Source organism: Notolepis coatsorum (assembly GCF_963971535.1).
Source record: "Notolepis coatsorum genome assembly, chromosome: 18".
NCBI classification, from domain to species: Eukaryota; Metazoa; Chordata; class Actinopteri; order Aulopiformes; family Paralepididae; genus Notolepis; species Notolepis coatsorum.
The window spans coordinates 23,632,977-23,657,253 of record NC_140182.1 but is presented as its reverse complement, the minus strand read 5'-3'; the positions used below and the strand labels follow the sequence as shown (position 1 = coordinate 23,657,253).

General features: G+C 44.2%; 1 protein-coding gene across 1 annotated transcript in view; it reads right to left on the bottom strand.

The window, feature by feature from the left end:
• Positions 1 to 24,277, bottom strand: part of LOC311245273 (uncharacterized protein) — a gene marked incomplete at its 3' end in the record, with an annotated part of 47,964 nt that overhangs the window by 21,179 nt on the left and 2,508 nt on the right. Inside the window, exons 3-7 of the mRNA XM_084335109.1 lie at positions 22,973 to 23,066; positions 22,791 to 22,878; positions 18,131 to 18,503; positions 9,017 to 9,110; positions 3,197 to 3,284 (exon numbers count right to left, since the gene is read on the bottom strand). Of these exons, the coding sequence (XP_084191235.1) occupies positions 3,197 to 3,284; positions 9,017 to 9,110; positions 18,131 to 18,503; positions 22,791 to 22,878; positions 22,973 to 23,066 (737 nt within the window). The remainder of the gene's footprint in view (positions 1 to 3,196; positions 3,285 to 9,016; positions 9,111 to 18,130; positions 18,504 to 22,790; positions 22,879 to 22,972; positions 23,067 to 24,277) is intronic.

The following is a 24,277-nucleotide window of genomic DNA, read 5'->3' as shown; positions in this document are numbered from 1 at the left end:
ACCTAGAGGCTGGTTTGAGTTCATCTCATCCATCAGGGATGAAGCAGTAAACAGACCTAGAGGCTGGTTTGAGTTCATCTCATCCATCAGGGATGAGGCAGATTCAGACCATCATGACGGCAGATAACATACTTGTGTGTTCACAGCTTTCTTAACCCTTTCACTACCACACTACCAAAGGGTTACTTCATCAGAGCATATATTTTGCATTTTAGCATTTAGCATTTTTTGATTATATATTAGATTAGATTTAGACTATTGGATTATTAGACTATATCTTGCATATATTTAGCATTTTTTTATTATATATTAGATTAGATTAGACTATTGGATTATTAGATTATATATTGCATATATTTATGGTAAATCACCCTTTTGGAATGGACTCAATGAAAGTGAATGGGAGAACGGATTTCTGACTCCACATTTTACTTCTCACTGATGCAGCCGGGGTCTACCAGAGTTCATTCTGGAGCCTCTGAGGATCATGTGTTATACTGTACACACGTTGGATCAATACATTTATCGATTTTTTCGAATGGCGATCGGAAATTGGAATAAACCATTTGGATACCATCTGACCTCAGGTAAGGAATCTATGTTATCAGTCTTAGGATAATCAGACTAGTTTTCACAGATATATAAGCGTTTATGTGATATGTGATATGGCTGTTTTGACTGTAAAAGCCATGAGGAAATAAGAGCAGCGATTATCAGCGCACGGCACGAGCGCACACATATACTATCGATCATCTAGCGTTTATTTGAAAACGATTCATAAATAGGCCGACAAATGACAACGTTCTGGAATATTCCAGTAAAAGGCGATTATCATAGGCATGGGTTGTTTTTCCCCGGAAACGGGTGATTTTCAAAATGCTATCAAACGGAAATGAAGCGATAAAAATACAATCTGCCTTGCCAATGTTGACTGGAAAATGAGTCTTTGATAAGCGACGGGCAGATTAGACACATAGCCATAATTTAAAACATAGATTAGGCGATATTAACGTTAACATTGGCCGTGCATGGTGGCATTCAACAGGGTAAAAAGGAAAACACGGCCTGCACTGAAAGTGTTAAGTGGGTCCCCAAAAAAAAATCCTAAATAAAATGGGGTCGTGGGCTCGTGGTATAAAAAAAGATTGAGAACCCCTGGTTTAGGGATTATGATTCAAACAGAGCGGTACCCTGTAGTGCAATTCTCAATTTCAGCCACTAGGATGGAGTGTTGCATCATTAAATAACACCTCCACACGAGCTCACAGCGCCGCCTGGCCTCCTTGTGCTGTTCTTTTCTTCTTCCTCTGCTCAGTGGAGGCTAATATACCGGAGGCGAAGTCCCCAGTACGCCACCCAGTGGGAGACGGAGGGTATGGCACATGCTCAAGACTGCGCTGGTGGGAGTGTTTGGAGACCAAAGTGAATGGAAATGCGGAAAAAGATTTGAACCTCAACATCGGGTTTCTATCGTTCCGGATGTGGGAACGTTATATTTTTTCATTCATACATTGTTGTGTTAATACCGTTGTGAATATAAGTATGTTTTTAAGGTTTTCTGTAGTAATTCCTAAAACGCGAGTTATAGGCCCTGACGCATATGATAGATTATCGATTGGTGTTTCTTTCCTATACACGCTAATTTATATTAAAAAATTCAAATGTATATGATCGGTATACATTATGCTTAATCATGCGTGAAGGAAAGGGGGGGGGTCGTTTATAATTCCTTGATCGTCAGTGACGGCTTTATTTAGTATGGGTTGATACGTTGATCAGACTGATTGCAAACAAAGAAATGGACAATCAAGCTGAAAATAACGTTAGATTTCTCTTACCGTTCGCAGATGAGACTGGAGGAAAAATATTCCAATTATTTGACGTCGATCTGCTAGATCCATTTCCCGTTTGTATGATGCAATAAATGCCAAAATCATATTGATTATTGCGTTTCGAAAGCGATCCCAATGCACCCGATTGTGTATCTAGACCCACGTTACAATACATCTCTGGCGGAGGAATTTCCCTGATGCACCGAGCGCCACTTCCGGTTTGGTGTGGAGTGTAACTCGCCCGAAATCCACCAGGTGGCGGTATTGAGGCATTGCAATATCAGAACAGGGTCCAGCTGCGTCCCGGAGGGAGGCTGGATGAATTATGAATGCCATGGCGAAAAAATGAAATATTGATCCCAAAAACGAGTTCCCATGTAATCATTCATGCATTCATGGTGGAACATGATATCGATCATATGCATTTAGATTTTTATCTCTAGCTTGTGTAGGGCCGAATTGCCAATCGATTTAACGTTATTAGCTTAGCGCCCTGTAACTAGCTTTGCAGGAATTACCCCAGACCATTCCGATATAACGTTCATATTCACAACGCTATAAAACGGGAACGTATTGATGAAAAAATTATTTCTTTATGGCATATTGAAGGGAAGGTTTATAGTGTCAATTAACAATGACAATAGACACATAGCAATAATTTTAAATATAGATTTAGCTCTACAAACAACCTCACGCATAGTTAAACCTTGTTATGAGAAGCTGGCCTTATAGAGTGGTCTAATCCCAGTGGCCGTCCCAGTGGCCGTCAATGTGTTAAGCACCTCCACAGCCCAAATGGAATGATACAAAAAAAAAATATATATATAATTGTTTGTTTTTTGTTAGGGTTTTTTTGCATTCAGGGGGGTAGTTGACTACCAGTCAACTATCGACAAATTTTGGCCAATCAAAGTCGACTATACAAATCCTTAGTCGGGGACAGGCAACACACACAGGACTACTGGGTTGTTGGTTCCGACCACCCACCATGAAAACATTAAAGCTGCTATAGATAACATTTTAGAGATAACATTGTAGAGTAATAAAGTTTAAAAAAAAAAGATAATAAAAATAAAAAAAAATAAAAAAAATACATAGAAAGGTGTGCAATAAAAAGTATTGCTTCCCCCCAAAAAATATATTATTGATTAATTAATTTACAATCTAAAAAGATGTTGCGGGTCCTAAATTAATGTTGTTTATATGTTGCAGACATGTATCCTCTCCTTACTTCCAATTTCCCCACATGGAACGCACCCGATTGGATGAATGACATGCCGGTGCTCTAGTGTGACATCTAGTGGCTGAATGTCATCTACAGCACCTTTAACTTGTGCACACCCCTAATATCTCCATAATGCTACCTTGTATCGCCTCTTCAGGTTATCCCACTTTTTGGCCAGCTGGTCGGTGGTCAACTTCCCCTGAAGCCCCAACTCAAATAAAATGGCTCTGCAAGCAAAGAAGGATAAAAGGGCAACTGCAAAATCAGAAGGACAAACAATAAAGAGCAAAATATCACATTAAAGGAACATGCCAGCATCACATTAGAGGAACACTCCAACACTCACCTTGTCTTCTCCAGAGTCAGACAAGAAGATTGATGCCAATTTCCTCTGTGTGTTCAGTAGACAGCTATCCGGCTGCAAGCTAGCCTAGCCCAGCACAAATTAATGGAAGTGGATACGGACCAGCTAGCCTAGCTGTTGGCCAAACACACCTCTACTGGAGTTTTAAGCTAGGCTAACGGTCCTTATCCACTTCCCTTCATTTGTGCTAAGCTAGCTAGCAGTTGGGATAGCTTTCTAATAAATGCACAGAGAGGAAATTAGTATCCATCTTGTTGTCCGACTGTGAGAATGTTGGCGTGTCGCATTAAAAACTGTGTAAGCTTCAGTCAGCTTGTACAGGCAGGAGCTCGACCCCATCGACTTTGCATTGGTTTGTGGCTAACTATCCGGAGCTAGCGTGAAGAACAGCATTGGTTTGTGGCTAACTATCCGGAGCTAGCGTGTAGGGATGGGCATGAGTAATCGATTACTCGTAGCTATGAGTAAAATCGATCTTAAATTATTAATAATTTGTATTAAAAAAAATATATATTAAAAAATAATAATAATAATTCACATGCATGTATAAGATTATAACTGTTTGTTGGTTTCCTTAAACATATACGTGAATGAACAAAAGTAAGTACCGTAATTCCTCTAATAGTAACCGGTATTCAATTAAAAACCGGGTCTCTATTAATGACCGGGTGCGCTGTTGAGCTAAGCAATTATAAGCCGGCCTCCTAATACAAGCCGGGTTTCATGTATATTAAGGTATTTCCCTCAACGGATTTACCATAGGCAATATATTTTGTTATTGTTGTTATAATATATGCTGGCCTGGCTGTGCAGTAAATACCATATAATGGTATGGTGTTAATGTTTACCAAGAGAGTAAGCCTACCTCAGAATTGTATAAAACGAAGTTATTATTATTATTATTATTATTATTATACCAGTATTGTGATTGCACTATTTTACTTTATTTAACTTTTTTTGACCACCTGTAATTGCACTGTTTACTACCGCATTTCATACAGTACTTGGTTTCAATAAATTAACCCAGTACATTTTACTGGGTTCAAACTGACACAAAATGTTGATTTATTCATTATGATCTGTTTGAAAATTTGAAATATAGGGCTCTCTCTTATACATGCCTCCTCCTAATACAAGCCTGGTATCCGCTACAGTTGAAACAAATACAAGCCGGGGTTACTATTAGAGGAATTACGGTAAGTAAAAAAAGAAAAATACACGATCACTCGAGTATAGCATGTGATCAATCGATTTTTCTTAAAAATGCCCATCCCTACTAGCGTGAGGAACAGCATGGTTTGTGGCTAACTATCCGGAGCTAGCGTGAGGAACAGCATTGGTTTGTAGCTAACTATCCGGAGATAGCGTGAGGAACAGCATGGTTTGTGGCATGGTTTGTTCCCCTTTGCTCTGAGAGCTAGTGTGAGGAACAGCATGGTTTGTGGCTACCTATCCGGAGCTAGCGTGAGGAACAGCACGGTTTGTGGCTACTGTCCGGAGCTAGCGTGAGGAACAGCATGGTTTGTGGCTAACTATCCGGAGATAGCATGAGGAACAGCATGGTTTGTGGCTAACTATCTGGAGCTAGTATGAGGAACAGCATGGTTTGTGGCTAACTATCTGGAGCTAGCGTGAGGAACCACATGGATTGTGCTGCTGAGAAAGGACTCTACAGATCAAGAGCATTATTACTAAGCAGGGGTGTAAAGTACTTGAGTAATTGTACTTTGTTACAATACTTAAATACTGTTTTTGGGGATTTGTACTTTACTCAAGTATTATTAGGTTTGTATACTTGTACTTTTACTCAATTACATTTCAGAGAAAAAAATACATACTTTTTACTCCTTACATTTAAAATGCAGACCTACAAAGTACAAATCTCGCAGGTCCAACTATTTTAATTAGTATATTTGTTTCTCTGGCCAAACTAACGTTAACGGTATTAATCCTGCGGCCGCTCTTTATTTAAAAACAGCCAATCAAATCCCCATCAATGGAAAATGAACCCGCCAATACCCATGCTGATTGGTCCTTGTGCAAGACTAGAAAGCGGGGATCTTTGATTAAACACCTGCTATCAGAAGAATAGACAGTCAGAGTGACAAGCTAGAGAAGATGGCCACAAACGATAGTACGAGTGATGAAGAGGATGAAATGGAACACATTTAAAAGTAGAAACTTTTTGACTTTTACTCAAGTGTGTTTTTAGCCAGATACTCTGACTTTTACTTGAGTAAGATTTTTTGACGGTACCCATACTTTCACTTAAGTATAATTTCTGGGTACTTTTTACAAGTAAGAAATAGGGCAAGGGTTCTAGAGAATGAGAACAACACCTGAATCAATGCATTTAGCTGTGACCACCAGCTAGGTCTGTCCGTCTGTGTGGTCTGCACGTCCCACACTTTGTGAGATGGTACATGATAGAGACATGAAATTGGTGCAGTGATAGATGTTGGTTTGATAATAATTTTTTTTATCCACTTTTTCTCCCATCCCAATTCCATTGTGCCAATTCTTCCCTCCCCTGTCTTGAACGTTGCTTGCATATGCCCCCCACTGGCCGGTTGTAGGGAGGATAGAAGCCTTGCATCACGTGTCCCCTCCGGTACACGAGGAGGCAGCCTGTCACATCTTTTAACCTGCCAGCGCGGACTCTCATTGGCGAGGTGTAACGTGTGGGAGGCTCACACTACCCCCGCCACTTCCTGTCTCTGCTGTGCAGGCGTCCCCAACCGACCTGTAGGAGTCGCTGTCCACAACGTCCAGATTACCACCCATCGACTTCCACCCCCTAACTCTGCCAATTAAGTTAGTATGACGAGTCGACGACTGGCCCAAGCCGGAGGCAACGCAGACAGCCGTAGTCGAACCCGGTGTCTCTTGCGTTGGTGACGAGCGATGTCCGCTGCGCCACCCAGCCGCCAGATGTTGGTTTGATAACTTGAGTGAGTGAGTGATAGCCCTTTTACACCGCCCGGGCTCCGGTTCAAGCTCCAGCTCCGTTCTGAACCCTCTGAACCTTGGTGCTCTCTGGCGAACCAGCCCGCGTTTACACCCATTTAAGCAGAACCAACATTCCACCGTGTCCGTCATCAACGGAGGCGTTACTCAGGCGGAGGTAAAAATAATGCGTGGAGAAAGGCTTAGCGAGCCTCAACGCGCGAGCGCACACACAAAAGCACACACGCACTGTATACGTTTGAAATTAATCGTTCCAGCAAAGTAGGCATATGACATATTAGCATGACATCTGATTTATTAATGCCAATACTAAAGATTAGGGACAAACGCAATTGGCACAAGTGTAAATGATGGATTAGTCACTCAGTTAACATCCGACTGATTAGCTCAACTGGTTAGTCCGCTGGCTGTGGATCCTATGGTCACAGGTTCAAATCTCTTGGTTCCAAAAGTTTTATTTTAACGTTAATTCATTTATCCACTCTGGTTGGATGGTGTATTGTATTGTACTTGTGCTGTATAATGACAATACATTTTATTCAAATCTCATTTTGAAATCGCTACGCTGCCTATGGACACGACAGTGGCAGACAGCTTTGGAGGTGTGGCATTGCACCATGCTGATCCACTCAACAGGTAGCGATTTCAAAATGAGATTCGATTCAAATGTATCAGCACGAGTACAACACACCATCCAACCAGAGTGGATAAATGAATAAAAAAAATAAATAAAAAAAAACTTTTGGAACCAAGAGATTTGAACCAGGCTGTGACCATAGGATCCACAGCCAGCAGACTTACCAGTTGAGCTAATCGGTGAGATGTTAACTGTGAGTGACTAATCCATCATTTACACTTGTGCCAATTGCGCTTGTCCCTAATTTTTTGCATTGGCATTAATAAATCAGATGTCATGCTAATATGCCATGTTCTACAGTACGACTTACTACTATGATACCCATTAAAATACCGTACTTTTCGGACTATAAGCCGCAGGTTTTCCCCCCATTTTTCGACCCTGCGGCTTATATAACGGTGCGGCTTATGTGACTCGACGTGACCAAACCCCGAAAATGTTAAAATCAAAATATTGCTTTTTTGACTGCATTGAAATGTTATGTTCCCTTATTTGCTAAACTTAATACAACTTGTAAATGAGTTAATTCTTGTTATTTGTCCGACAGTATTGTGTCCCAATGCTAATTACATATGGTAATTAAACATTAAAACACCTGCAGCTTATAGTCCAGTGCGGCTTATATATGTACACATCATTCAATTTAGCTGCTGCGGCTTATAGTCAGGTGCGGCTTATAGTGCGAAAAGTACGGTAGTCATTCGAATAATAGAAGCCTACTTTGCTGGAATGATTCATTTCAAACTGTGCGTGTGTGCGCTCGCGCGTTGAGGCTCGCTAAGCCTTTCTCCACGCATTTCTTTATCCACTATGGTTGGATGGTGTATTGTACTTGTGCTGTATCATAACAATACATTTAAATCTAATCTCGTTTTTTGAGAGCAGTCGCAAATGGCTTCGTGTTGAATGGATCGGTTGAGTGCAATGCCGACTCGCTACTTTCCCCCGTTTACTCGTCTTCACAGCCTAGAATATGACACGCCCACTGATGATGTCACGGTTTGCGAGGAAAAACCAACTATTTTCCGGTGCCAGCTGAGCACCGATTTGCCACGTTCTGAACCAATTAATCCCGGTGTGAACGCGCTGGCCGGTGCGAGATTACGTTCGGGAACCGGCTCCAGCACAGAGCCTGGCCGGTGTAAAAGGGCTATGAGTGAGTGAGTGAGTGAGTGAGTGAGTGAGTGAGTGAGTGAGTGAGTGAGAGAGAGCATTGGATCGTTTTTAACGACTGGGGTATCATGATACTTTTCAAGTATCGGTATATCGTGCAACCCTAATAATAGGAGGGGCATCTTGAATGAACATGTGTAGTTACTAGGGATGGGTACCGAATTCGGTACTTTTGAGGTACCGAACCGAAACACGTCGGTACTACCGAGTATCAAATCAAGTGAGAAACCGGAAAAAAAAAAAAAAAATATATATATATATTTTTTATTAAATTTTTTTTTTACTTTTTTTTTTTTTTTTTTACTTTTTTTTTTTCATGTCAACGTTCACACGCACAATATATGCTTACCTAGGATTTGACTTGATTCAACAACAAAGCAGTCGGAGCAATGACAAGCCGAAAACTGTCGAAATTGTAGTTATTTGAAGTTTGGATTTCTTTTTACGACTGAGGTAGGTAAATAAAATTTCGACAGTTTTCGGCTTGTCATTGCTCCGACTGCTTTGTTGTTGAATCAAGTCAAATCCTAGGTAAGCATATATTGTGCGTGTGAACGTTGACATGAAAAGAAAAAAGTAAAAAAAAAATAAAAAAAAAAAATTAATAAGTACCGAAAAAAGGTACCGTTGGGTACCGGTATCGATTCACAGGTACCGGTACCGGTACCGGTATCGGTTCAAATGTGAAAGGTACCCATCCCTAGTAGTTACTGGAACATCCTGTAACCATCATGCCACCCGAGCGGTGTGTAAACGGGTCTCATTGGCTGGGAGATTGATCTGACCATATAAGGGTGTTTCCTGTAGCTCAGACTGACCTCCAGGCGGGCTTGGCAGTGTGCTTCCTGCCCGTGAAGAGGGCCTCGTTAGCGGCCCGCAGCTTGATCATCCTCTCCGTCTCCGGCTCCGTCACTGTCGACCAATAAACAATCACTTGTGAGAAGCTGTCGACCAAATTGTCTGTATTATGTATCTCTGTTATATGTCAGTTAGTAGGTAGGTGTGTAAACCTACCCACGTTGTATTGATTTTGTTTTGTTTTGTTTTTTGTTTATCGTTTTGTTGTTTATATTCTGTTTATATTTGTGTTCAGGCTCCCTCCAAAAGCTTTAAATAGCTTCTTGGGAGACCTGGCACATGCACACAATTTGCGACATTGTTATATCACATGAGGATACTCACATATAATGTATCGTGTGTGTGTGTGAATAAATTCATTCATTCATTCATTCACTTTCAAACATCAAAAATAAACAATCACTTGTGAGAAGCTGTCGACCAATAAACAATCACTTGTGAGAAGCTGTCGACCAATAAACAATCACCTGTGAGAAGCTGTCGACCAATAAACAATCACCTGTGAGAAGCCACTTGCAGGGTTCCCACAGATTTTGCTAAATGAAATTCAAGGACGTTCAAGTACTTTCCTGAGCAGTCTTTTTTCATTTTAAAAAGGGCATTTAAAAGGATACAAATCACGTCTAAATGCAGTTTTTTTTTTCTTCTTTTTTTTAGAAAATCTGATACAATATCTATGGCTTAAAACCAATTTCCGACAATTAACTTCAATTTCTTGATTCAGAACAATTTTATCATGGATGAACAAAACTTTCAATGCGAATGGTTGATTTGAATTTCAAGGACTTTTTAAGCACCTCGTTAAAGAATGGGCTGTTTTCAAGGAATACCAGGCCTTGACTTTCTTTTGTAAAAAATCAAGCACTTTAAGCACTTCAAGGACCTTGTGCGAACCCTGTGAACAGCGATGAAGACGAGCCATGAAATATACGGTTCAATTTGTGGAATAAATAGGAATAAATCAGTCATTATTTGTGCCCACATTTTGTCATTTGCTACTAGATGCAGAAGAGCAGTTTCGTCATGGACAGAGCTTATTTCAATTATTATAATTGACCAACACAATAGGCTACATGTAAAGCTGCCTACACACTACATCACTTTACAAGTCACATGCGCACTGTGCTGTTATATAGTCGTACTGGCGAATCGCATCCTGCTCTTCGCCATCGAGATATACCTCATCTCCAGTACCTACTGTACTTCATCAACGAATAAAACAAATGCACCCAGCACCTGCCAGGCCCCGCCCTAGTGACGTACTATAAAGCACTAGGCGTGGTCACCACTAGCCCTTCCTCTATTTCGTTTCCATCATGGCGGATACTTGCACCCTGTGAACTAGTGTAATGAAAAGTTTAGAGAAATTGCGCAATGTTGAGTGCTTACCGGAGATTTGCCTACCCCTGGAATCTTCGCGGCATATTCCAACGACACGTCGGGTCTATCCTGGTGTTTCCTCGTCTTGTGGCAGCAGATCGAGGGACGGCGTGCAAGGTTTGGCTATCGAGCCGGCTCGTACACAGGTAGGCTCTGTGTCATCGGGCATTAACGCTGGTGTTAGTATGCTGCTGGTTGTTTTGTTACACAACCGAGTTGTGTGTCGGCGCCAGGGGCGGGATGTCTTGGTGGAGTTGGACGTTTTCCAGGCGATCTTGGAGCGCGCTGCTAACACTAATGCTATAATGCTGGGTCACTGTTTGAATGTTCCCCGCCGTGGGATGTCACTGCCAGCAAAACCTGTCACTGCCTTTCCCTCCTAACCGGTTCATTGATGAAGGTCAGTCGGTAGCTAATGTGGGGGGTTTTGCTGAGTCTTATTTACCCTTTTTACGGGTGAATGGGTTGACAACAGGGCGCAGGGCGGGTGTGCCGTGGCTAGAGAGCCAGGTAGCATCAATCCTGTGCCCCGGCGGGGTTGAACGGTGTCCCACCCGGAAGCCGACGCTTGAGAGCAGGTCGGCCCGGCAGGTGGCAGTATGGACTGATGAGTTATACTGCTACAGGATGGAATTTAGCGGCGGCCAGTGTTGTGGCTCAGCTGACTGTTTTTCTGTCCACATTAGCGTCGGGTAGTGGGGCTACAGGACCAGCCGACGCTGAAAACATTTTGCATGTTTTTGGTGTTATAGAGATCTTGACTCAGTCGCAAGCTATAACTGCGGGGAGGATTAGGATGCTATCAACGCTTGTTAATAGGCATTTCTGGTTGGAGCAGTCTCCTCTTGGGGAGGAAGAAAGGTTTCTTCTCCTCACGGCTCCTCTTTCCGCGGAAGGACTCTTTGGTTGTTCTGCGGAGACGCAGGCGGTTGTTGACCTAGGTCCCACACCACCTCACGCTATGCAGCCAGAGGTTGGAGCATGGCCTCGTCAGCGACTGTGGCGAGGCCCTCGACAGGCGGCCATGTTTCCCCCGCCAGTGGTACCCTGGGCGTCGAGTCAACAGGTGTCCACAAGGCCGACAGCCTTGGCGGCCGAGGGATCGGCCATGTTGGATGTGCTCGGCTTGGAATATACAAGCCGTCGCCGTCCTGCCGCAAGCAGCCTGCTCCTCGATCACTCCTTCCCCCGTCACCAGCGGAAAAGGGGCTCTGATCGTTTTCCTTTGGCTGCGGGCCGCGAGCCTTCATTGAAGCGCATGCGGCCCCACGTTTCGCTTCTCATGGGGACAGGGGCTGATACCCAGTTGATGGCTGAGCCTGGGTCTGTCTGTGAGAATGTTGTGCTGTCACGTGGCTCCCTAGCCACGCGTTGTGCGATTGGTGAGCCTGGTGTTACGGCTGCCACTGTCAACGGTGGTCAGCAGGGGGACTCGAGGCCTCTTCGAAAGAATGCTCAGCACGGGTTACCCCGACCTCGCCTTCGCCAGGCGGGGTATCACGTTGATGCCTCCCACTCCCGCGAGATCGGCAGTGGTCTGAAAAGAAGAAGCGCGCGTGATTTGGGTGGTAGCAATATCACTGCAGGGCTACGGTGTGTGGGAACCCATGGGGTCCTCACGCCTTCCATGTCTGGCTGCAGAACAACTCCTCAGCATGTTCTGGAGGGGTGTTCAGTGGGGGAGCGTGTGTCACCTAGTTTGATGTCAGCTTCTCCCGTATCAAACCGGCCCTTTCTGTCGGGGTCCCCCCTTGGGTGCGAACGCCCTGTCCGCTTTGGCGGGTTCAGAGGCTACGTACAGCGGGAGGGACCGGGCCGCCTATCTACAGTTCCTTGCGGCCCAGCGGCAGTTGACGGCGGGTGCGCTCTGGGATTATTATCACATATGGCTACAAGAGTGCCATATGTCGAGATGGGTAGAGAGAACGTTGAGGCGGGGGCTTGTTTTGCAGTTCTCACAACCCCACCCTCCGTTTTCAGGTTTGGTGCAGGCCGTAGTCGTGGTCCCGAGAGAGGACGCGATGTCAGGCATCTACTCCCGTTATTTTCTGGTGCCCAAAAAAACGGGAGGTGTCAGACCTATACTGGATCTGTCCGCGTTCAATAGTCTGATTGTGGCGAGACCATTCAGAATGTTGACCGTCAAACACCTGCTACTCGCTGTCAGGGTGGGAGACTGGTTCACCTCCATAGACCTGAAGGATGCGTATTTGCGATTTTCCCTCCTCACAGGAAGTTCCTACGGTTCCTATTTCAGGGCGTAGTGTACGAATACCAGAGGTTGCCGTTCGGCTACTCTCTGGCTCCCCGCACATTCACCAAGTGCGTAGAGACTGCGCTGGAGCCTCTACGTCATCAGGGGATACGAATTATTTTCTATCTTGACGACATATTGCTCCTCAGCCGGTCGGAGGAGGTCGCCAGGCTGGTGGTGGAATTCCTCACCAGGCTGGGTTTTGCTGTGAACTGGAACTGGAAGAAGAGTATGCCTCTTCCCAGTCAACGGGTGGAGTATTTGGGACCGGGCGGCGGTCGGTCTCTGGCTATGGGCGTCTCGCAATCTGCGCAGTCTGAGGGCGCTCCACATCCCTGGCAAGGAGAATGTGGGCGCGGATATGATGTCACGGGGCGGTCCTCGTCACGACGAGTGGGAACTGCGCCAAGACATAGTCAGGCAGATCTGGAATCGCTTCGGGGAAGCTTCAGTGGATCTGTTTGCGAGCAGACGATCTCACAAGTGCCCCTTGTGGTTCTCGGTCAGCCGGGGGGACAATCCTCCCTTGGGGGTGGATGCCTTCTCAGTGTATCCATGGCCGCCCGGGCTTCTGTAGGCCTTTCCCCCCACACACCTGGTAGGTCAGTTGTTGGAGCGGGTACGGTGGGAGCACAGGACCGTGATCCTGATTGCGCCGGACCGGGGCACAGCTGTGTGGTTCCCGGTCCTGATCCAGCTATTGGTAGCCCCGCCGTGGCCTGTTCCTTGGTCATCGCGGGCCCTCTCTCAAGCGGCAGGGTCGCTGTGGCTGCCCCCTGTGCTGGGCCAGCCTCTGATGGTTTGGCTGGTGAGAGGGTGAGTCTGGAGAGGATGGACCCTTCTGTGGTTGACACCATCCGGAATGCGCATGCTCCCTCCACTATCGCGCTTTACGCGGGTAGGTGGCGTATGTTCCAAGAGTGGTGTAAGGTGGGGGGCCGGGACCCGGTGTCCTGCCCCCTGGATGCTGTCCTTACTTTCCTTCAGTCTCTCCTTGATAGACTGTCGGCTTCGACGGTGAGGGTATATGCTGCGGCTATATCCTCTTATCATGAGGGGTTTGAGGGTGTTGTGTTGTTCAGCCACCCTCTTGTGAAGCGTTTCCTGCTTGGCGCACGGCGCCTTAAGCCAGTGACACGCTCTCTGACTCCGAGTTGGGATCTTCAATTGGTCCTCGGTCGGTTGTCCAAGGCCCCGTTTGAGCCTCTTGAGCAAGCGCCTTTGGAACAGCTGTCGTTCAAGACTGCGTTCTTGCTGGCCATCACCTCCGCTAAGCGTGTGGGTGAGCTCTGTGCTCTCTCGGTGTGGCCTGAGTGTCTGTCTATTCGTTTCGATAGCGGTGCCACTCTGCGGCCTAATCCAGCCTTCGTGCCGAAAAATATCCGGAGTTCTTTCCGCTCCAGGGATATTATGGTTCAGGCGTTTCATCCGCCTCCTCACGCTAGTGAGTTGGAGGCGGGCCTTCACCTGTCATGTCCGGTCCAGGCTTTGGGGATTTACCTCAGCCGTACTCAGGGCCTCAGGGCTACCGATCAGCTCTTTATCTGTTACGGTGGCTCTCGCGCTGGTAAGGCACTGTCGAAACAGCGCCTGTCCCATTGGTTGTGCGAGGGCATTGCCCTTTGCTACACGTTGGCTGGGCTGGCACCCCCTGGGGGTGTCAGGGCGCACTCCACTCGTGGGGTGGCGGCCTCTGCCGCCCTGTTAGGTAGGGCCTCGGTGGAGGACATCTGTGCTGCGGCTTCATGGTCCTCACCGGGTCCCTTCGTAAGGTTTTACCTCATGGACATGACTGGGGGTTTTGTCTCCCAGGCGGTTCTGAGGTCTGGAACCTCTCCTGCTTCCCGTCTTTCGGTGGGGTAGCAGGGGTGTGTGGGTGTGGACCACAATGTGTTGTGTCACACGTGGTCCCGCCTGTGCTGTGCGTTTAGGAGGTTCTGGTTCCGTCTTTTTCGCACTTGGGTGGAGTTGACTGCCGCCCCCTCTTCACTAGGTAGGAGGGGTGACGGGACTCCCTCCCCTGCACTGTGGGCTTTTGGGTCCTCAGGGGGTGCATTTGTCGGTCCTCGCGTCTGCTCTGTCCCCATATCTCGATGGCGAAGAGCAGGACGCGATTCGCCAGTACGACTATATAACGATTATATGAGTACTGGCTGAGCTCTTAGCGTGCCCTGAGGTCCCTTGGGAAACTTTTCTATTGGAAACTGTTTTCCGAGGAAGGGCGAGTGGTGACCACGCCTAGTGCTTTATAGTACGTCACTAGGGCGGGGCCTGGCAGGTGCTGGGTGCATTTGTTTTATTCGTTGATGAAGTACAGTAGGTACTGGAGATGAGGTATATCTCGATGGCGAAGAGCAGGACGCTCAGCCAGTACTCATATAACTAGGTTATATACATAACCTATCGTTCACACTGCACAGCTTAACCCTTTCACTACCACACTACAGAAGGTTAACCCTTTACTATCACACTACGGGTTAAGCTGCTGTAGTGTGGCAGTGAAAGGGTTAACCTTCTGTATTGTCGCAGTGAAAGGGTTAACCGTTTGGTAGTGCAGCAGTGAAAGTTAATGGTGGATCTTGATGTCATCGTGGTTTCAGACCACATGACTGATCAGCGACAGGGAGGAGGGGGGGGGGGGGGGCGGGGTTTACACACTACAAGACCTTCCACCAGGGGAGGAGTCCTAGACCGGTCTGTCTGCTCTCCAAACTACACTTTGTCATGAAGACACACGCAAGACGTCGACACAGGTTTTGGTCGTGGAGGTATTTGTTTTGGTCAGAGGGACACCCTGGAGAAAGCACAAGGGTTTTGGTGGCACAGTGGTTAGCACTGCTGCCTCACAGCAAGAAGGTCCTGGGTTCGAACCCCAGCAGGGTTGTGGAGTTTGCATGTTCTCCCTGTGTTCTCATGGGTTTCCTCCCACAACATAAAGACATGCATGGTAGGCAGGGACTACAGACTAGCTAATTAGCTCAAATCTGGCACATTTACATTGATGTGAAAACTGAAGATGTTCATTAACACATTGGTTGCCAGCCGGATATGACGATTTATCGCTTGGATGCCACCACGTTAATCAATGGGAGGACGACCACATTTGCGAACGCATAAACTATATCTTAAATTATGGCTATGTGTCTAATACACCCGTCGCTTATCAATGACTTGCTTAACCCTTGCAGTCAACATGTACGAAACGGATTGTTTTTTCATCAGTACATTTCCGTTTTATACCGTTTTGAATAAGAGTATAGTTTCGGAGAGTTCTAGTAATTTCAGAGAAATTCCGCGAAAATAGCCATTTACTGGAATACACAAAACACGTTGTCATTTTCCGGCTGATTTATGAATCGTTTTCAAATAAACGCTAGATTATCGAGAGTATTTGTGTTCTTATGCTTGATACAAAAGCGGGCTGAAAAATCATTTATTCGTGCCGCGCTCAGCGCCTAACGCCACACACACGTTGTGAAATCTGTGAAAAACAACTCTGATTAACCCAAAACTGGTAACATAGAAATAATGATTAAATAACGAGAAATCTCGTTATTGGCAACCAACGCATGGCGGTTGTTAACACATTGGTTGCCAATAACGAGATTTCTCGTTATTTAATCGTTATTTCTTTTATTAGCGATATCCATTAATTTTTCATCCGTCCAGCCTGACATTATCATTGGGAATGGCTCTGAGCTCGAAAAGGGCAAATACCGCCCCCTATCGTCTCCCGGATGGTAATGCACATCATTGGATTGGATTGAGTGAAAAAGTGCATCAGAGAAATACTCCGGTCCAGGATTTTCCTATCTCTGGCAAGCAGTGTCGTGTTACCAGATTCACTGGCGAGGCTGGAAGCAGCTTGGATTATGCGTTTCGGACTATAACGTTGGATCAATAAACGCGATCAATATTTGGAATGGCGATCAGGAATTGGATTCATCTTTTTGCAGAACATCTGATCTGAGGTAAGGAAAACCAATTCACAACGTGTGTGTGTGTGTGGCGTTAGGCGCTGAGCGCGGCACGAATAAATTATTTTTCCGCCCACTTTTGTATCGTGCATAAGAACACAAATACTCTCGATAATCTAGCGTTTATTTGAAAACGATTCATAAATCAGCCGGAAAATGACAATGTGTTTTGTGTATTCCAGTAAATGGCTATTTTCGCGGAATTTCTCTGAAATTACTAGAACTCTCCAAAACTATACTCGTATTCAAAACGGTATAACACGGAAATGTACTGATGAAAAAACAATCCGTTTCATACATGTTGACTGCAAGCAAGTCATTGATAAGCGACGGGTGTATTAGACACATAGCCATAATTTAAGATATAGTTTATGCGTTCGCAAATGTGGTCGTCCTCCCATTGATTAACGTGGTGGCATCCAAGCGATAAATCGTCATATCCGGCTGGCAACCAATGTGTTAATGTGCACTGTCTAGTGATGCACCGATGTGAAAATTGTGGCCGATACCGATAACCGATATTAATATTGCTGTTCTGGCCGATACCGATATTTACCGATGTCGATATCTCTGTATAGAAAACACTTTTTTCTGATAATCAAATAAAGAGCTATTTTCCAAAACGCATAATTTTTTTACTTTTGTAACTTATTTTCAGAAATGACTGATATTTTGAAACTATTTAAGGCCAAAACATGTAAAAAGAAAAGAAAAAAACATTTATAAAAAAAAAAAAAAAAAAAAAAAATTTAATATCGGCCCTATCTTGATATCGGTCCGATACCGATGTGCAAAAAAACGGCCATATCGGCCGATATTATATCGGCGGCCGATATATCGTGCATCACTAGCACTGTCCCTGGGTAAAAAAAAAAGATAAACAAACAAGGCAAGGGTTTAGTTCCCCTTTGCTCTGAGAGAAAAAGCTAGCAGAGAACAAAGCCAACTTGTCGACTGTCAACATCACTCTGGTAATGTGCTGGTTATTTCCCAGATCTCCACCCATCCCCCTTTTAAAATATCCCTAAAAGCATGAATGAGTGACAATAGACAATAATACAACTCTCCCCCTCTCTCCTTACTCTTGTAGATGCACTTCTCTCCCTCTCCCCCTCTCTCTCCTTACTCTTGTAGATGCACTTCTCTCCCTCTCCCCCTCCCTCTCCCTCCCTCTCCCCCTACTCTTGTAGATGCACTTCTCTCCCTCTCCCCCTCACTCTCCCTCCCTCTCCCCCTACTCTTGTAGATGCACTTCTCTCCCTCTCCCCCTCACTCTCCCTCCCTCTCTCTCCTTACTCTTGTAGGTGCACTCGGACATCCTCCTCCAGCCCATGGGGATGCCCCCTCTCTCCCTCCCTCTCTCCCCCCCCCCCTCTCGCCTTACTCTTGTAGGTGCACTCAGACATCCTCCTCCAGCCCATTGGGATGCCCTCCCTCTCCCCCTCCCCCCTCTCTCTCCTTACTCTTGTAGGTGCACTCGGACATCCTCCTCCAGCCCATGGGGATGCCCTCGACGTGAGCGGTCTGGCCGCGGCTCGTCCCGTCCTCCTCCTCCTCCGCCGCCACCGCCTCCGCCCCCACGCTGTCCTCCATCTCCGTCTTGATCAGGAACTCCAATATGTCTGTGCTCTCGGAGTTCTGGTTCTGGGCCGCCGCCTGGTTCCCGTTGGTGGTGCGGGCGGTGCTGACCGGGTGCTGGTGGTTGGAGTCTGGGCTCAGAAGCAGGCTGCTGTTATAGAGGCGTCCCTGCATTGCCTCGTCCATGATGTGGTACCAGCGCCATGAGTCCACACTGGTCGCCACAGGCTCCTGGCCCTGGTAGGGCTGCTTCAGATCCTGCAGGACCGCAACATAGAATAGAATAGAGATACTTTATTCATCCCGAGGGACATTTGGCACTACAAATCGCTCACAGTAAACAGTAAACATTTAGGTAGAAATAAGCCTAAGAATAAAATACGGTCCGGGGTATACATTTCCTATGTTATGTATATACATTCTAGTGTAAAATATACAGTAAAAATATACAGAAATATACAGTAAAGTGTAAAATTGTACAATGTTGGTTTAAAAGTAAAAGTCCAGGAAGATGGTACCGTCACCCTGTGCTCAGTGATGCAGTGAGGCACAGTGATGCGTTATAAAAACATCCATAGCAGGCACTACATTAATAATAATAAACTTTATAGCACCTTTCATACAAGAATTGCAGCCCAAAGTGCTTCACAGCAGTAAAATAGACATACAATGAGCATAAGATAGACAGAATAAAAGCAATGCAGAACATTTGAAAAAGAGTCACAAATAGCAGCATAGACAACAATAAAATAGTCAGTGTAGTGTGCATGTACTGAGTGTAAAGTGGCAGAATGTATTAAGGCGAGACAGTACCCCCGAAATCTTTGCTTTTTTTCGTTGATATTGATTGTTATATTTTGCTTCCTTAACACTTTGAGTGCCAACGACGAGATTTCTCGTTATTTCATGCCAACAACGAGAAATCTTGTTATTAATCTTTTTTTTTTATTAGCGATTTCCATTCACTTTTCATCAATCTAGCCTCACGTTACCACTGGGACTCTCTCTGAGCTCGAACAGGGAAAATACCGCCCCCTATCGTCTCCCGGATGATAATGCACCCATTGGATTGGACTGAATGAAAACGCATGGGGAAAAGAAAATCCGGAATCCACATTTTACTTGTCAGGCATGTAATCCGAGCCGATTGCAGTCTTTGTGGTCCCTCAGAACAGCGTGGAATATGTGTTTCAAGCACCCAGCGTTGGATCAATAAACGCAATCGATATTTGGAATGGCGATCAGGAATTGGAATAATCTTTTTGGAGAACATCTGATCTGAGGTAAGGAATCTATTTTACCAGTCTTGGGTTAATCAGAGCTTTTTTTCACAGATATATCAACGTGTCCCCTATGTGTGTATGTGCTGATATGCCTTCTGTATCACAAACAGTACTGTATTTGCAAATCTGGTATGTCATAAATGTATAGATGTAGCAGTACTGACTATCTGTATGTCATGTATGTCATATATGTCCTGATGAATTGAAAATGGGGGACCCTGATGTAAACAAGACGAAAGTCTTTCTCTGGTCTGCATCCCCTTAACAATTGTGTGTATTGAGCTGTACTGTATTGTACCCATTCTGCAATCTGTTAATAAAGTTTTCAATCAATCAATCAATCAGGAAATAAGATAATCGATTTTTCAGCCCGCTTCTCTAGCGTGCATAAGTACACATATACTATCGATAATCTAGCGTTTATTTGAAAACGATTCATAAATAGGCCGAACAATTACAACGTTTTTTGTGTATTCCAGTAAAGGGCGATTCCTGCAGAATCTCTTTTTTTCTGGAAATTTCCAAAAACTAGCGTTTTTCAAAATGGTATAAAACGGAAATGTACAGATGAAAAAACTATCCGTTTCGACAATGTTGACTGCAAGCAAGTCATTGATAAGCGACAGGCGTATTACACACATAGCCATAATTTAAGATATAGATTTAGCTCTACAAACAACCTCACGCACAGTGAAACCTTGTAATGAAAAGCTGGCCTCATAGAGTGAGATTAGACGGGCCCCAATGGCCCTGAATGTGTTAACATGTCTCATTTTGTCTGATTGTGTCCATAGATCACAATTACAATACAGAACTTTGAGGGCGTTTTCTCAAAAACTAAACACAAAGACATGGAACTCCATTTCCCTAGTACCTACACACACACCAAACTTTCCACATCTCTTCCCATCCATATCCTGCTTCTAATTCCAGAAGGGTTTGTTGATATATCATTCATAGCTGGGTTTATAGTAAATGTTAGTGATGCACCGATGTGAAAATTGTGGCCGATACCGATAACCGATATTAATATTGCTGGTCTGGCCGATACCGATATTTACCGATGTCGATATCTCTGTATAGAAAACACTTTTTTATGATAATCAAATAAAGAGCTATTTTCCAAAACGCATAATTTTTTTTACTTTTGTAACTTATTTTCAGAAATGACTGATATTTTGAAACTATTTAAGGCCAAAACATGTTGATATCGGACCGATACCGATGTGTAAAAAAACGGCCATATCGGCCGATATTATATCGGCGGCCGATATATCGTGCATCACTAGTAAATGTTATACCAAAACTAGGCGTTTTTTTTTACACTTCGAATGCCGACGACGAGAATTGTCATCTTATCATGCCCCCTGTTGAGTGCCGACGACGCAATTTGTCGTTGGAATATGTCAATTTTCCGAAAATGTTCCAGAGAACGATAGCTTTTCGAAATGCTATAAAAAGGATATGAACCGATTAAAAAACAATCCGTTTCGACAATGTTGACTGCAAACAAGTCATTGATAAGCGACGGGCAGATTAGACACATAGCCATAATTTAAAACATAGTTTATGCGTTTTTAACGCTAACATTGAAGTGGATGATGGCATTCAACGGGGTAAAAAGGTAAACAAGGCCGGCATAGAAAGTGTTAATATGACAGTAGACAGTATTTCCTGATGTATGGGCTGATAAGAGGACATAGCCACAATCCCTTCTGGAAAAAGATTCGTTTGAATGCATCAACAAAATTAAACCAAGTTTTTGAATCTGGCATTATCCATGTTGGTGATTTGTGTCTTGGCGATATATGCAAATGTGTGCATATTTAATTTGTAGGGCTGACCTTCAAAGCTTTTTTTGGCAATCGAAGCTTCGGGGCCGAGCTTCGATTTTAATTCGAAGCTTCAAAATGTTTAATCTTTTTTTTTTTTAGAAAAATTATAATACTTTTTTTTTTAATTTTTTATCTTATGTTGTGGGACTTGTACAGCACTTTGGTAAACTTTGTTGTTTTTAAATGTGCTCTATAAAAAAAGTGGATTGGATTAATTAATTAAGTAGCCCCTGCCTGGGTGCAGTGGGGCTGCTCTCACAGCCAACGACATGACATTACATAATTATGTTGCAACCTTCGTCTATCAAGCAAACAATTATATTATATTTAATTTATTATTTATAATTATATCAGACAATGCACCTACAAAAGCAGATGATTACAATTAAATTAGCCAACTTGGTAACACATTAGTCATAGCAGCATAGGCATAGCCTTATTAATGTTGTGTGGCGTCGCCGTCGTGTGTACAACGATACTTGCGTTTTTTAGGTGATTTGACAAAGTTGTTGTAGAGTTGCGATATGCCATTTTCTTCTGGCATATCTGGCACTCGGCTTTTTGGGCATCGTCTTTGCATATTTTAAAGTGTAACCACACGTCTGATAACTTCTTCTGCTTGTCCTTGTTGTTTTCAACACAGATAATCTCCACGTGCTTGTTGTAGAGAGGTGGAGTCGAGGCGCCGCTTACTTTCGTTTCATTGAACAATATATTTTTTCTTAGTTTATATGTACATAACGAACTGGGAAAGTTTCATAGTGATATCTATTCAAATATTTGTTTTGCCTATTAGGGGGTACTGTCTCGCCTTAAAAGGCTACGGTGAAGAGATTAGCAAAAGCTGTATCCCCGGTTTTCTTTTGGCTGTTGCTGGGAACCTTCTTGGGGGCACATAGTTGACAAGAGAATTGACATGATGTAGCTTGGTCCTGTTCCATTTAGGACTTTGTATACAAGGAGGACACGTTCATTAGTTTGACAGTTAATGAGGTAATGAGTTTTGAAGTTTGAAATTATGTAGATGAAAAAAATAACCCCATTGTAATCCTTATCTCTATGTTCCATCTATACATCGATTCAGTGAGCTGTAATTAACACAACACAATGATTCAGTGTCCTCTGATGACATCACGGGAGGAGATATTCAAACTAATTAACTCTCAATAACTGTCAAACTAGATTAATGTGTGCAAAACAGTTTAGAGACTTGGGATACGTGTGAGATTATGTGCAAAAGGAATCAGTGTTTTTTTTCCGGTGAAGTGCCCCTTTAAGGGGGGCAGTTATTAAACAGCTGTTCAAAGTTTGTGTTTCAGATTCTTATTCTTGGGCTTGGGACATGTGAAGGAATGTCTAAATGTGAATCACGTAACATTTGATATCATGTTATTACGACATAACTCCTTCACACACACACACTTTACCTTGTATTTCGTCCGCAAATTGTCCCATTTTTTGGCAATCTGGTCTGCCGTCAACTTCCCTTGAAGACCCAACCCTTTTAAAATGGTACTGCAAATCCAGGCATAAAGTTACATCAAGTTAACGGTTTAAGTAAATTAACTTTTTTAGAGGAATAAGTTCAAACTCCAACCCCTACACATACTTCCAAGCTATCTTGGCAGCGTTCCTCTTTCCTGTGAACAGAGCCTCGTTGGACGCCCGGAACTCAATCAGCCGCATGACGTCCTCCTCGGTCACTGTGGACACAAAGAGACACGGTTACACACCAGTCTGTCTGCCATGTAAAGACTAGAGACACGGTTACACCAGTTTTTATTTTTAGAGCATTAACTCTTTGGAATAACCTGCCTCAAAACCTCTGCTGCATTTACAGTATATTCACTTTTTAAAATGATCTTAAATTGTATTTTGTTTTGTTTTTTTTGTTTTCTGTTTCTGTGCTTGCATGTAATTTTAGCCATCTTAATTGTTCGTTTCATTATGCATTGTGTGTTGAGTACTGGACTTAATCATTTTGTTTTGCAATAATAATTGTTTTTGTATGTTTTTTTTGTGTGGACCCCAGGAAGACTAGCTGGTTGCTGCTATGGCACCAGCTAATGGGGATCCGTAATAAAAATCTAAATCAAATCATGTAAAGACTAGAGCAGGGGTCGGCAACCCTAGGCCCGCGTGCCCGCAGGAGCATTTTCTGGCACGGGGGGCAGCATTAAATTTTTTTTTTTTACTTTGAAATATTACAGTGAAATATTTTGCACTGTTGTCGCATTTATCTTGTTGAAATCCTCCCACCGGTTCTTTTTTGTAAGTCGACTGTTTTGCACACCCCTATGACAGCTATACAGCTGTTCCCATGGTGCTCAGCTGTAGCTGTCAGCTGGCCTCCCGCGCCCGCACGCAGTTCCCAGGTAATCACAGTGCTGCGGTTGCATTCTGTATGTGCCGTCTTTCATGATGGCAACCCCCGCTAAGAAAGTTAAAGCAAAGGAAATTCGGGCATTCCAGCCCACGTGGACAGACGACTACGGGTTTGTGTGTCAGAAGGACCGTGCTGTGTGTACTTTATGTTTAGAAAATGTAGTTTGCCGAACGTCAGGTGTGAAACGCCATTTTGAGACGAAGCATCAAAAAAGTTTCAAAGATCAGGCGGATAAGGCAGAACCGATTAAACGTGCCGTGGCCAGGTATGGAAAGCAAGCCAGCACCCTCAAAGTGTTCATGACTGCTAAAAACCACGCAACTGAAGCAAGCTATCGCTATCACATTGCTCATTGCATTGCGAAATGTGGAAAGCCATTCACTGATGGCGAGTATATCAAGGAGGCTTTTCTCTGTAGCTCAGATGTTTTGTTTGAAGGCTTGCCAAACAAAGAGACAATCAAATCAAGGATAAAAGATATCCCCCCCCCCATGTCAGCTCGAAGTGTCGTCAACATGTCATCAACGA